Source organism: Opisthorchis viverrini, assembly GCF_000715545.1.
Source record: "Opisthorchis viverrini unplaced genomic scaffold opera_v5_19, whole genome shotgun sequence".
NCBI lineage: Eukaryota > Metazoa > Platyhelminthes > Trematoda > Opisthorchiida > Opisthorchiidae > Opisthorchis > Opisthorchis viverrini.
In genome coordinates this window covers 1923809-1938295 of record NW_008751675.1, presented here as the reverse complement: position 1 = coordinate 1938295, position 14487 = coordinate 1923809, and the positions used below count along the sequence as shown (strand labels likewise).

Below are 14487 nucleotides of genomic sequence, written 5' to 3'. Positions count from 1 at the left end.
TTTCGTAGGTGTCTGAATGGCTTGCTCACATCAAGAATTTACGAAAGAATGGCTAGAAAGAATCGGCAGGGGCGTTGGCAGCCGCGGGATATTTCGCCTATTCACCCTACCGTGTGAGGGAATGAGGCGACCCGACTGATATCACCACTCGATGGCCGATTTGCAATCACCCTACTCTCGCTCGTGTATTTCGTGTTGTTTACGGGCTGAGATACTGACGGGGTATCCAAATCCAAGGTCTTGAAACAAAGCCTATAATTCATAAAACTGGCTGGTAGACAGCGGTGTTGGGCCCTTCGCTACCACAGTAATCCAAATTCAAGGAGATAGGTTAACAGTTGTTCGAAGCCCCAACCTGGTAAGTTGCGATACTGCCTGCCAGACCTCTATTCTCTGACTCGTCTGATAGAGGAGACCATGGGTACTTCGTATTCCTCCATATTATGGCTCAGTGGGGTGTCGATGTACTTCGACTGTCCTTTTATGACTTGGTGTAGTCTCATGGAGGTTACTTTTGTGTTATCCTGTTTATGACATGTTTTAATTGCTTACTGGAACCATAACTATTTTCTTCAACCTTATGCGTTACCCAGACCTTCAGAAAATCGTTTGTGGAAGCCCCGCGAAACTGGGAAAAGAAAATTCTCTTGAGACCATGGTAAGCTATCATCCTTTTAGCGGTAATATAATATTCTTTCAGGGCTGTTTACATCAAGGAGATTTGGATGAAGCGCTCCCTGTCCTTGGCTCCGCGTACGACATATTGAGTCGTTATGCAGGTGGGCTGTGTGATTTTGGTTTATTGTCTCCTACTTATCTCATTCTTGATAAGCCATTCTGGCCAAGAGTAGAATACTCTCTACACTTGAGACAACGTTTCCCACAATTATCTTTTGGAACCATCAGGCATATGGTTGAGCACAAAACAATGGCGTATGCTCCCTACAGAGCAGCTACTTAACTGTAGTCATGTGTGTCATTTGACTTGCGCCACAGACGGATCACATCGTCGTCTGGGAAGGTACCGCTAGCTGTAGGGTATCTATGTTTTTCGCCACTCTAAGCTCCAGGGTTGGGTTGTTGGTTACCAGATAGGCGGAAAAACGCACCGATGGAGGAGACCTTTCGGCTTTCTGTTGACTGTATATTTTTCAAGTCCCGGTTTGTTTGTTTTTTCACATTAGACGTAGCGTTAGAATTTACTGCTATCTCTTATCGTGCACCAAACAGACTTGATCAAGTTGCCCCATTAGAAGGACTTTTCGGGTATCTGTTTTTTGACGTGCTGAAGCTTGAATTTCCTGTGGGAATTCTGGTGAAATTTTTTTTGGATAGAATGTTTCCATCTACGTTTACTAGAGCAAAGACGTTTGAAAGAAATGGTGTAGCATCAGCAGACCTGAACTCACTACCCTTGATTAGTGTGAAGTGACGCGTCTCGTATTTTCCCTCGACATTTGGTTTGTTCTTGATTTTCGAGGACGTGAAGAGCGCAGCCGCTTTTCTTACATGGACACTCCCAGTGGTGATATATTATGGGTTGAGGAGCATTTCTTCAACTGACATCCGCGATTCTATGCATCTAGTTTTTCGTGATACGCTGGGTTCTTCAGCTGTCGCAGATAGTGTTTCGTGTTTTGCAGGCGATCTTTGGATAAGACTAAATGACTGTGTTCGGGAACGTCGTTGAGATATCATCTCTCACAAGTGTTTTCAAGTTCCAGCGGTGTTAGCCGGAATGAATTGCTCCTTGGGTTAATGTATCAAGCTGCGATTTTATCTGTACGACACCATAGGTAACAGTTGGTTAACAACCATATAAACCGTCGATCTTTGACTTGTTTATTGTAGGTCTTAATTTCCCACACTAAATCCGTCGGTTCTGGACGTAGACAGTCGCGAATACTTACGTTCTATCTACCGTTGTACCGCTCAAAGATATAGCAATCGGTGCGAACGTGTCTGTCGCCGCTCCTTATCGTCTCATTGGTTCCCAACTTCATCCAAGTCCCACCAATGTTTCCTCAGCAGATCGATGACTGTCGCACCTGCACGCAGATCGTCTGTACCTTTCATGTCGTTCATATAGCTCACTGGCATTTTGTGTCTACTCTGCTCGCTATCTACGAGTGTTGATAGTTGACGCATCTCAGAAACCACACAGTTTGGTCTCTGACTAGTATTGATATGGATTATACTTTCATCCGCGTGAGAAATGATATGGTGGCTCCCATATTCGTGGTAGAAATGGATGTGGCGCGGATGATCTTCATCCAGGGAACGTTCCTCAATGATATCCTTGCTCATCCACTCTCAGAGATGGTTTTATTCATAGCATTGATGCAGTTTACCACTGCTTGCTTCTAATCTCATCTTCTCCGTCGTCCTACTGACCTTAGTGACTTCCTATCGTTATCTTTCGAATCCAAGGTGAATACCACTGTGGCACTACGAAGCTGGACAGCCCACGAATGTATTCCTCGGCTGCAATGCGTTTAGTAGAGCATGAATGGCAGACTCATACGGCGTCTCCGGATCGCGACGTATCCTTTCCCAATATTTGGCGCAATGTCCTATTTGTGGTTATTCATGTGGGGCGAGTGCATTTCAAATTAATCGCTTACGATTTGTATGGGAATGAGTTGGACCCGAAAAGGTTAGTGGTGATACTGATAATCTATGCATCTTCCATTTCTGCCCTCCCCCCTATTCGATGCACGTAAACCCTCTCTCTGTCTTGTAACATTTTCGTCTTAAGTTAGCCTTCAGGCCCATATTCACCGGATGGACTAATTTGTTCTTTAAACAAGCCACTTTTTTTAAAGTGATGGTTGCGTAGATGAGTCAACTTTAAGACAAACTCGAGGGACGTGAGAAATTACGGTTTCGCTACCCACTCCGATTGCGTTAGAGAATGACGGCTTCTCAACCCAAATCACTTATTATGCAATGCACGTCTCAAGTAATCAACCTCATCGCACTATAAAAAAGCATATGCAAGCGTGTCTAATCCATCAGTAGTGAAGAGCCATTGTGGGCACCTTAAACTGCGTCTGTGTGTGAATGTGGATCCATGTAGGCAGGTAGAACAGAAAACTAGCCGTATGTACGCACCAAAGGAGCTTCATCAAACTGATAACCGGTCCAGGACATCCTGGAACCTAACTGCACCGAAAGGTTGAATTGGATTCAGCTTGTCAGTCGTCAGAAAATGTTCGTTGTTACCCACTGTATGGGGGCTATAATCGCCGGCTCTAGAGGATTTTTTTATTACCAGAACGTGAATTTACAGGGGAAGATGGAACCTAGGAGATTCCTCGTGAAAAATCCAATTCGAAAGAATACAAGACGAATTACGGCTAAACACAACACCGGGGGATAGACAAGTGTAGGTAATGGTACCCACGGAAGCACAGCATGAACTGTTTTTCACCTGGATAGTTGTAACGTCAACCTTACCCTTCTGAAGCTGATGGGAAGAAGGTGAAAAATTCCTCATGCTCTTCTACGGCTTGTAATATCCAGCGTGTTGTTTCGCTTCCTTACTTCGTTCATGATAGAACGTCATACATGAAGCCCGTGTCCTTTTTCGTTTGTTTATGTGACCAGATTTTTTGTGTCCACACCACAGTCTCACGAGCTGTCGGAACTCGCATTTTTGCACCTGCATCGTCCAATGATATATAGTGAATCTCGCTTACATTCACTGTGTACTGTCATAACTAAGTGGATGGGGCAACCTAACTTCGCGCGATCGTTGGTCGATCGTAACACCTGTTAGTAGTTTGATTAGGTATGAATAGTCTATGGGCAATGCTGAACAGTCCAATTATTGTTTCAGCTTACTGTTTCGCGAGCCCCAAACAAGATTGGATAGGACCTAGACTGATGATAACCTGTATTTTTAGTGTGATACCAGTAGCTGGCGGAATGAGCTGTCGTGAAATCGTGTGATTCCACATTAGCGCTTTTCCAAATCATGCTCTCATGCATTATTGCAAGGGGCTTGAGATAGCCCAGTGGTCTAGGCGCTAGCCCAAGAACCGGAAGGTCTGCGGTTCAAACCCAACCTCAGCATCTCGACCACTCCTGCCTAAGCTTGGGCAACCTGACAGTATTCCAGCCCTCAAGACTCATTCCATTGGCACGCAGCTGGGTACAGAAAGGGTACCACAGCTGAACGACTTGAATAACGCAAAGCCTACTAACTAAACTGGTTTCTGGTCACACAATTCCGCCATTCACCTCTCCGCTGCCGACTGGCACCCTACTCCAATGACGCTCCCTCACCTAAACCATAGTAAGTTCTGTGTTTCCCAGTACGAGTAGGTCATTTGGGATGTTAGAAAAGTGGAGATAAAAACAACTCCCTACAGGTGAAATGCGCTCAATGGCAAACTGAGATGGTGTTAACAGGAGACCCAACTGAGTTCCAGCTGAATATTTCGTGTTATACCAAGAGAAAAGAATACCAACAGGTTTTTGACTTCGACTTCGTTGCTTCTGGTCGTACTTTGTGGAAGTAGTTCTGGTAACCAGGTTTATTCATGCCTGCACAACTGTCTATCTTGCCAAGTGTCGTTCATCACTAGATGCTCCGTGGACGTGTCTTCAAGTAAATCATGTTTCTGTGCTGGTTTTTCTCATGCAGATTTGTAGTATACGTTTCAGAATTGTAGCACGGTTTGCCCCGTACGGTTTCTCCTGGCATGGACCGCATTTCACCAGTGTCCTTACGGACAGTCTGGATTGCAACGGAATATACTTGTGTCTATCGCTTTCAGGTTATATCCTCGTCCAGATGTACTTTTTTCGGCTTTCGTACCCATTGTGTTAGTGCCCTAAGGAGAGGTCGCGGGTAAAAATCGTCCTGGCGAATCGCGAGATGTACACTACAATGCTTTAGAGTGCTTCTCGGTATAGATTGAATTCACTTAAACGACGAAATCTCGCGTTGAAATAAACTTCGTGGTTTGCACCAGAATCGTGCAAAGGTCTTTTGCACAAGCCAATGACTCGGAAGGGGGAACAGGAGGCGGGAGTTTAGAACCCTTGTCGTGTTGTTAGCGATAAAGAGAGTTGGACGGTGGAAAATGTGTTGAAGGCCATCGGTAAGGGTATGGGAAGCAATGGGACATGCATTTTTTTCGTTGGACTTGAATGATTGTATTTCATAGTTCACGGAAATTCAGTGGACATCTGACTTTTCGGGAGGTCTGAGCCGCTACCTGTTTGACATGAGACAACCAGGGAAAGTTGCCAGGTTGTTGATTTTGTTGTAGGTGAGACAGCAAAACGAGGGAAAACATATAGGGATTTGATAGGGCTGGATACGTCTGAGAACCCCCAATAGTGAATGGGTACAAGGCTGTCCTTCTGCACGTGGACTGCTTGGAGTTTATTGGATTTGTGCACGGTAGCATCGTCAGCAGGCGTCTGTAGGCAACTAGATACAGATGAACAGCAGAAAAAAGAGCGGGACGCGACTCAACCATGGAGTACTTCATCCTCGATCATGTACAGTCGAAAAAGTGTTTTCTAAGCGAGCTTGTTGAGGCCACTTGATCAAATGGGGCTGCGTGGATATTTGGCGTGGGGCCGCTTATGCCCTATTTAATCAAAGGCTTTCGAATGGTCCAGGAAAACCACTTCAGTCCTACTAAAGGAATTTAGATCAGACAACCAACGCGCTAAGCCTGCATCAACACTAGCTGGGCACCAAAACGTTGAATAAACTGGAGGTTTATCAAGTGGAACACGAAGAGATCCACCTTTCCAGTTAGGAAATGCACGTGGAATTCTCCAGGGAGAGGACAAGGCGTTAGTGGACACGGATAGGCCAAGAACGATACGAACGAGTTCTGGGGCATAATGGCGGATCGCAATTGCTGGAGTACATTCCGGACGTGTGAGGTTATACGGCGAGATCTCCAAAAGCTTCCGTACACAAATTGGTGTCCGTCAGGGATGTCAACTCTCTCCGTTCCTGTTTAACTGTGTGGTCGATGAAATCATGAAACAAACGCTGGAAAGTCTCCAAAACCCAGGTGTCCAAATAGCCTGTAATGAAAACTTTGTCGATCTGGAATATGCAGACGACATCGTTCTCATGTTCGAAGAAGAGGAGAAGGCGCAAGTATCCTTAGATGAACTAATCAAAGTCATCCTGTCCTTTGGTATGCACTTTTCACCCACGAAGTGTAAGGTCATGCTCCTTGGCATGCAGTCACTGAACACGCCTCTTACAGTCCAGAGAGACGTATTGGAAGTTGTGGGGCGTTTTACGTATCTCGGAAGTTGTATTAGTTCTGATTGTAGTGTTGCAGATGAGGTGAATGCTAGGCCCGGGTCGCGTTCGCATTTGAGACAACTAAAGCGTAAGAGTGGTGTATCCGTGAATCTCAAGGGAAATGTGTATCAAGCTATAATACTTGCTGTTTTGTTGTATGGCTGTGGGACTTGGAGGAGCGGAACCGACACGTCTTCAGGTGTTCGACAATCGTTTTCTCAAAACCATTGCTCGTGTAGGTCGGTATCGGCGTATTCGCAACGAAGCAGTTAGAAAGCAAGTTTTCAGTTGTGCAACGGGTACTTCCATAGAAAAATGTGTCCAGCACCAGAAGCTGCGTTGGTTGGGACATGTGTTGTGTATGCCTGACTATCGTTTGCCGAAGAGTGCTGTCTGTTTTCCATGCCCAACTCAGAGGGGCGGTCAATCGTTGACTTGGCAGAGGGGTATAAACGGTATTACGAAACGCTTGGGTGCTGTCGGTGCTACTCGCCTTCCAGGATGGGGACCTCGTGATCCTCACTGTGCCTGGTTGGAGACACTACAAGATATGGCTGCCAACCGATGTCAGTGGCGATCTTGTTGTCAGTTTCTATCCTGATTGCCTGAGTGAGTGTCTGGAGGTGTAGGTACTTCGGAATGATTGTGGTAAGCTAGCACTAAGTCTTTTCCCTTTCCAACTTTACTCTTTTCTTTAAAATAAGGCGAGCCAGCACTAAGTCCCTTCCCCCTTCATTCTTCACAATAAGGCTTTCAATTAAATCCTGATTGTAGGACAGTAAAGCATCGGTATTGAGCACTGATGTCATGCTGTTGATGATGATGATTCTGGACCAGCTTGATTTGATGTGTTGAGGGGGAGAGTAGATTGGCGAACGTTCTTAATGGCAATGGCGGTTGAAGACCAAATAGTGGGGGGCAAAATGCTGAGCGAAAATCCGTGCTATTTCTCCTTACTGAGGGTTGATGGTCCCATGGAAGTCAGTTGTGGAAAAAAGTTGGTCAAATAGAAATTACGGCCTCCCACCGCCCACTGAAACACTGGTTTTGTCCCCAGGATGTGACATTGCCTCAGTAAAACACCAACTGAGTAGAACAACATCTTCTTTTTGCTTCGCAGCAAGCCAACCCCTGGACCAAATGACGTTGTGCAACTGGAAAGCATACAGCCGTATTTCTCCGGGCTGTGCCGCATGCGGTTCTGGGTCAGTTGGTTGGCCCAGATGTGTGTGACGGTGTTCTGGACAGTTATGACGCTAGTGCTAGTGATCGGTATTCTGTTTCTTCTCCGATGGATCCGGCAGAAACGACTGCGGATGCTGGAACAAAAAGCAGCACGCATTCGTGACTTGGTTGCTGAAGTTGTGCGTAAGTGTTATAATACCCCCCTCCCATGCGATATATTTTTTGATGGACGACAGGAATAGTCTTGCCTAGAAACCAATCATATCTGAAATAGTTTGCTTCATTCCACCGGGTTTTTATCATCAGCTGTGCCAACACTTTTGTCTAATTATGGCTCTCACTAGATGCCTCATTCAAGATTCTGTTCGGAAGCTTTAGAACGCATTTGAGGATGGGTTATTCAAAAAATCTCAAATCTATGGGGACTGGAATGCTTAAGCCGCCGCTCGGGTTTGGAAATTTGACATCGTTACCACACACCTCCATAGAATGAAACTCCATGCACAGTTTTACCATATGTAAGCGGAGGTTTTGGCCGCACACACAGGCCAACCATTGTCCAAACCGTAATGGAATGAATGTGAACGATATAGTGGCACCTCTTTCTCGGTCTTCTCGCCGTTCTTGTCAAATCTAACAAGGTGGTGGGTGGTGCACCGCCCAACCAATCGCAAGTCTTTGTTGTGAATATCCCAGATTAATACATCTCTTTTTGTCCGCCTGCTGAAATTGTGGCTACGTGTTATTGCTGCATTAGCGTTTCAAGAGCCAAGGCAATGATGATTGCTGATTCGTTTATTCGCGACCACGATTGGACCTCCCGGCCACAGCCAGAGAAGGTACGTTTGGAAATTTGACATCGTTACCACACACCTCCATAGAATGAAACTCCATGCACAGTTTTACCATATGTAAGCGGAGGTTTTGGCCGCACACACAGGCCAACCATTGTCCAAACCGTAATGGAATGAATGTGAACGATATAGTGGCACCTCTTTCTCGGTCTTCTCGCCGTTCTTGTCAAATCTAACAAGGTGGTGGGTGGTGCACCGCCCAACCAATCGCAAGTCTTTGTTGTGAATATCCCAGATTAATACATCTCTTTTTGTCCGCCTGCTGAAATTGTGGCTACGTGTTATTGCTGCATTAGTGTTCCAAGAGCCAAGGCAATGATGGTTGCTGATTAGTTTATTCGCGACCACGATTAGACCTCCCGGCCACAGCCTATGTGTCCCTCCCTCCAACTCACGTTTAACCGTCACTTGCTTTAGCTTACAAATTCAGCTGAGACAGCTAACTAATTATAGGGGGTTATCGCTGTTGAACGCTCTACCTAGACAGAGATACCTGACATTCTGTCGAGGTCAACCTATACTATGTGCAGCAGGAGAAATACCTAAGTACACACGATTATGAGTGTCCATCAAATGTTTTTTAAAGGCACGAGAAAGGTCACTGTTTTTGAAGCTGAGGCTGAAACAAGTTTTCAAGTTTTTCCGGTCTGTTACAGCATTCCACCTGGAGAAGAGAGCCTACAATGGCGTCTTCCGTCGGTCATAACCCGGTGCCACCAAAGGAAGAGGCCCCTTGTATCCTAGGACAGAAAGATCACTGTCCGTTTGACTTACTGTTTGCACAAGCTTAACGATAGCTTTGAATTTTCAGGTTCATTTATCGCGGCGTCCAGTAAAATAAGGACCCATTTGTATTAAACTAGTGCATGCTGAATCGAAGGCAACGTAATGAAACGGCACATTGTATTCGGTATAATCTCACTCACTAAGCTGAAAGTAACATCGAACACAGAGGTTGGTCGACTGTCCAAGCAGGTGATACGGCTTCCAACAGTCACATAGTCACGAGTACACGTCCCACATGCACGGTGCCAAAGGAGGTGAACACACGTTTCATGAACGCATGTTAATGAACTGTCCTTGGTCTAATACACAGCATTAATCAGTATTGATATTTTGTTTTATGTTGTAAACTAAACTGGGTTGTATGTAGGGGACAGTTGGGATCGTAAAAAGATGACTCCGTCTGTCCATTTTGGCTCCCGAACCCTTTTGACCCTCATCAAATCGCTTCGAAAACTGTTTGGTGACCGTCGGTCTTTGTAGAAGATGAGCAAAGAAGTCAGGCCCGCTGATGTAAACTCTACTACTTACGTGCTGTTGGCAATGATGTTGTTAGTTAGCCTTCAGTTTATCCTAATCTGATTTGACTTCCATCTCAATCCACCTCGAGGCATGTTAATTCCTGCGTTTATAGTATTGTTTTAGTAGTATTTTTATGGGGAGTCTCTTAACGTGTGTTCTCATTCTTTGGTTTGCGTCTGTATAAAAAGCAAGTGCAGGTTGCGTAGGCCAATCGCTGGTTTGTACGCCCAACCAGAGTTAGGACGAAATAGATGTTTAGCGTCCTTTTCCTCTCTGAGCTGGACACTTTGGTTGCCCTCAGTTTTTAAAAGCATTGTGTTCCGTGTATTCGAGTTAATAGAACAGCGATTTGAATTACAAAAGTCCATCCAGCCAACCGAATAGTCGGGTGAATCTACGAGTTTCAAGCATTTTGGTTTGTACCAACGACTAGTTCCAGTTGAATATTGTAAGTTGTGTATCCTAACACGACTGGCTCCATCGATGAAGGACTCGGGTCGTTTTTTGCAGTGGCTTGACGCCCCTGTGTTTTGTCAGATTGTTAGGCTTGTGGCGTTGATGTGAACGAGTCGTTAGTTCTTTCTTTGAGTTGGGCATTCTGGTGTGTCCGGATTGTTTTCGTTTCATCACTGAAGTCAACCAGTATGCTGACTGTGTGATATTCTTTGATTCGAGCTATTGCTATCTTTTTCGCATATTTCTCGATGAAAGAAAAGTCTTTTTCTGAGTTTCGTTTGAAAGACCAACGTTTTCGCACCCTTTGTAGACTTGCTACAGCAACAGCTTCGAGATAATGAAGTGGACCCTGATCAACCACCATATGTGCCAGTGTTCGCTCTTCGGGACAATCTGCGTCAAAAACATCAGGAGTAAGTCAGTTTCACTAATACAGCCATATCTACTCCGCTCCTCCCTCCCCCGCTGTGAGGAGTGGGCAGTGTTCTGTGATTTCCGTCTTTCCAAACAAAACGGAACGCAAATCTGACGTTAGGCGTTGGGAGTTGATTTCAAAGTGGACACTAAACGGATGCGCATGAAGGCGTGGTTTCCAATTCGTTGGATGAGTTTCTTGATGTCCATCGGCCAGTATTAATTGAATCCTCACCTGCGCGGTCCATAGTGGCTTAAAAGGTGTTGCCTTCAAAATAGCCTTCGCTAGAACAGTTCAGGATCCAATTCAAATTAGGGACTCCGGGTTTGATTTCCGGGTCTTCCTTACGGCACTTGAGAACCTGTCTGTATTACCGGTGTACTTCTGTCGATGGCATAAGACCTTCATTCTGACACATCCGTGTACTAGTCTGCTGAGAATTTGGGCATCTCGGAGATATAGACGTTCCACCCATAGTAGCAATAACTAGGCCCTGCTTATAGTGAGGGTAGTCAAGCTGTAAACCAATAAACAAAGATGCGAAGGATCGGTCTATGTGTGTACTCTGAGCTAGTGTCTCTTAATCCAAAGGTCGCGAGCTATAGTCCTGTAAAGGTATTTCAGATTGTGTTCAACGTAGTATTTCGGTACCGATAGCGGTAGCATGTAGTCGTGTGGTTTCTGTAACCGAATCTAAGCCACTCTTGGCCATTGATATTCCCGTACGCGACTGTGTTGCACATTTTGCAGAAAGCATCACATCAAAAGGGACGAAAGAGGGGAGGGATGAGGAACAAGGGCTACTATGGACAGGTATCCAAAGCGCATACACCCCTAACTCTCAGTTGCGCCTTTCAATAACTTTCAAAGCAAATTTCACCCTCCAATAAGGCCATTTTTTCCTTGTAGTGTTCAGTAAGCCACAGAGCAGTCAATACACATAGTTCCTCAGATCCCATCTTATATTGCGGGGGAATTCGACCCATGTCTTCGCTTTTCTTTAAAACTCTTCCTCCTCGTTTTTCAGCCTCGCCCAACTGTGGCCTGAAGTTGTGCGTTATGTTTACGAGGTGGAGACTTGCATCGGAGTTCGAGATTGGCGCGGTATTGGAGAAACATGGCAATGGCAAGGTGGAACTGGTTGGCAGGGTTCAGGTAAGACAGGTACATGTTTTGTGCTAGTTTCATCGGCCAACATGCACGAATCTAGACGGACATCATCTAGATTTGGTTTTTGTTGTGCCGTCCACCCCTTTGCAGGTGGAATCACCGTGGGGACGGTCGCGCCCGATTGGTACAGACTTTGGGGTGCTACCCTCGGATATAGCGCAAAGTGCAACACCTGAGCCAACATATGACCCGATTCGACATCGTTTGCTCCGTTCTTTCGGACACTCCTATCTAGCGATTCGTTTCTGTGACTAGCTTCTCGCCTTCTTCCATCCATCGCACTCACTCACTAATTTTTTGTGGTCTAGCATTTTTATTTTGGACGTATAGCCACCATTCAGCTATCCAGAATGCATCCGAGCAACTATTATACATCCAGCTATGTACATGGCCGAATTAAAGGATTATTCAACCACCGATGATTTTTTTCGTTGTCGCTGGTTGAACTTGATTGTAAGCGTGCATATTTCCTCGCGCTAGTTCCGATCGCACTTGCGAATCCCGCTTCAACTAACACTTGGGTGCTCCTGGCTTGTAAGTACCGTTATTTATTGCATATGGTGTATGCGTATAGCAACAAACCTACTGTTTATGAAACTAAATTTACCGTTGCCAACAATTGATTTGCCGCTAATCCACTTGATAATCACGCTCTCGGTGGGGATACATGTTAGTTCTACCGTAGCAATAAAGACAGAACTTGCGTTTGCCATGCACTAATAATGATGCAGTCTGATAAACCGTTTCTTTACTGGCCTTTTATAAAATAAGTCGTATAGACTGTAGTAATCGCCTATAATAGACCTCTCCGAAGTGTGATTACTCTCCTGGAGAGTCGGCATCGGCCTTCCCAGTCAGCCACAACCTAGTACACGCTCTCAGGTGAGACTAAGTACCATATTTCCTTGTAGTGGCTTCCTGTAGGAGATTATTGTAACAGAGTGCAGTGTTTCTAGCGGCATGAGTTGTTACTCGCTGATGATAGTGTGAATAGGGGCTGGAAGGCAGCTTCTTCATATTGGACTGGATGCAAACGTTTGCTTTTTCGTGCTACCGTATAGCCACGAGTAGATGACAGTAGTCCTGAAAGCCATCCCCTTTGTTTGAAGTGCATGTTTTGCGGCCAATCAACTCGGGCGCACCATACGGTTCTGCAGCCTCAGCAAGACTTCCATGCTCAACTCAGAGTGACGGACGCAGAGAAGTGGCCAACCCTGGCAAGGGGTATGAAAGAGATTACGAAACGTTTGGGTGCTGTCTGTGCTACTCGCCTTCCAGGATGGAGACTGCGTGATCTTCACTGCGCCTGGTTGGAGACACTGCAAAATATGGCTGCCAACCGATATCAGTGGCGATCTTGCTGTCACTTTCTATCTAGATTGCCTGAATGAATGTTTGGAAGTGAAGTTTGGAAGTGAAAGGCACCCCGGAATGATTGTAGTAAGCTAGCAATAAGTTCCTTCCCCGTCCATATTTATTCTTTCCCTCACAATAAAGCTTTCAAGTAAATCATGGTTGTACGGCAGTGAAGCATCGGTGTTGAACACTAATCTCATGCTGTCGATGATGAGATGATGAAATTGTATTCTGTAGCTACATACCTAGCGTACATTTCGATGTATCCAAAAGCATACCTCAGAAATACGGTCAACCTATGTATAGGTTCTTGTTAGAAAACGGAACCGCATCACCGGTCAGTAATTTAGCTTACTGAATTTTACTATTTGTGTTCGATTGTTACTCTTTCTGCCTGGTGTCCATTATCGTTCATCTCTGGTTCCAATTTGTTCCCATGTTGAAGCGCTCTCGGACAAGTCACAGAAACCCCCGTTCATCGTCCCGCCAACCGAATGCCTAAAAATTCGCAACATGTTTTCCACCGAGTAAGTCACTTACTGGCTCCCACAGGATGCAGTTCTCATGCTGTTATTCCCCGTTTTATCTCAGGCTATGACTCTCCATAGCATACAGTCTATAAATTATGGATGTCTGTTGTTAGAGCTCCTGGTTACGTGGCTGTATAGCCAATTTCAGGATGCGTCGCTAACAGTGGGCAGTGTGCGCAAAATGAGGTTTGGAGAACTTCTCTGCTTTCATGTGTAGAAAACACCACCTGGCTATGGCTGGGAATACATATGAGCAATTGTATACCTCCTACGTACTTCGCAGTGTACCACTGTAAACTCTATACTAAAAGAATCTATGATGAAAAAAAACAGGTTGACTTTCTGGTCTTGTACTCGACCTGAGTCTGACTCGTATACGGCGCCTCCAAATTTCGTGCTGTTCGCTAGTAGTGCCGTCTACTTGGAAAAATCGTAGCTGGACGCCTGATACAGTCGTACGCCGATGGGATGTTAGGGTTAAAAGTGCATTCATAGAATGAATCGGTGAACTCGCTTCAAGACTGTGTTCCGGTGGACTCGTTTGTTTTCGCGAAGCCTGATTTTCGATCTGCCTGTTTTGGTTGGTCAAATCTGGGACCAGACAAAGGATTCTCATGCTCAGTCCTCATTTTGGCGCTAATGTCAGCAGGCACCTCAATCCGGGAAAACATCCAGCATCATCGACTGCGATGGCTAGGTCATGTGCTACGCATGCCAAAACACCGTCTACTGAGACGAGTGTTGTTCTCCGTGCCTTCTTCTGGATGGCGCAAACCGCACATGACTTGGCAGAAAGGCGTCAAAGAGATCACGAAGAGTGTTGTTGTGTTGTCGGTGTTGTACGCCTTCCAGGATGGGATCCCCGTGACCCCGCCTGTGCTTGGCTGGAGACGTTTCAAGAAATGGCGGCTAATCGATGTCAGTGGC

At 45.6% G+C, this 14487-nt stretch overlaps 2 protein-coding genes across 2 annotated transcripts in view; one reads left to right on the top strand and one right to left on the bottom strand.

Moving 5' to 3' along the window:
- The window catches only part of T265_01766 (hypothetical protein), a gene marked incomplete at both ends in the record, with an annotated part of 32237 nt that overhangs the window by 14539 nt on the left and 3211 nt on the right, over window positions 1-14487 (top strand). Inside the window, 5 exons of the mRNA XM_009165856.1 lie at window positions 2431-2656; window positions 7410-7657; window positions 10400-10502; window positions 11532-11659; window positions 13476-13557. Of these exons, the coding sequence (XP_009164120.1) occupies window positions 2431-2656; window positions 7410-7657; window positions 10400-10502; window positions 11532-11659; window positions 13476-13557 (787 nt within the window). The remainder of the gene's footprint in view (window positions 1-2430; window positions 2657-7409; window positions 7658-10399; window positions 10503-11531; window positions 11660-13475; window positions 13558-14487) is intronic.
- On the bottom strand, window positions 1984-2307 carry T265_01768 (hypothetical protein; the record flags this gene model as incomplete). Its single annotated transcript, XM_009165858.1, has 1 exon — window positions 1984-2307. One exon carries the CDS (start codon window positions 2305-2307, stop codon window positions 1984-1986), a length of 324 nt encoding a protein of 107 aa, XP_009164122.1.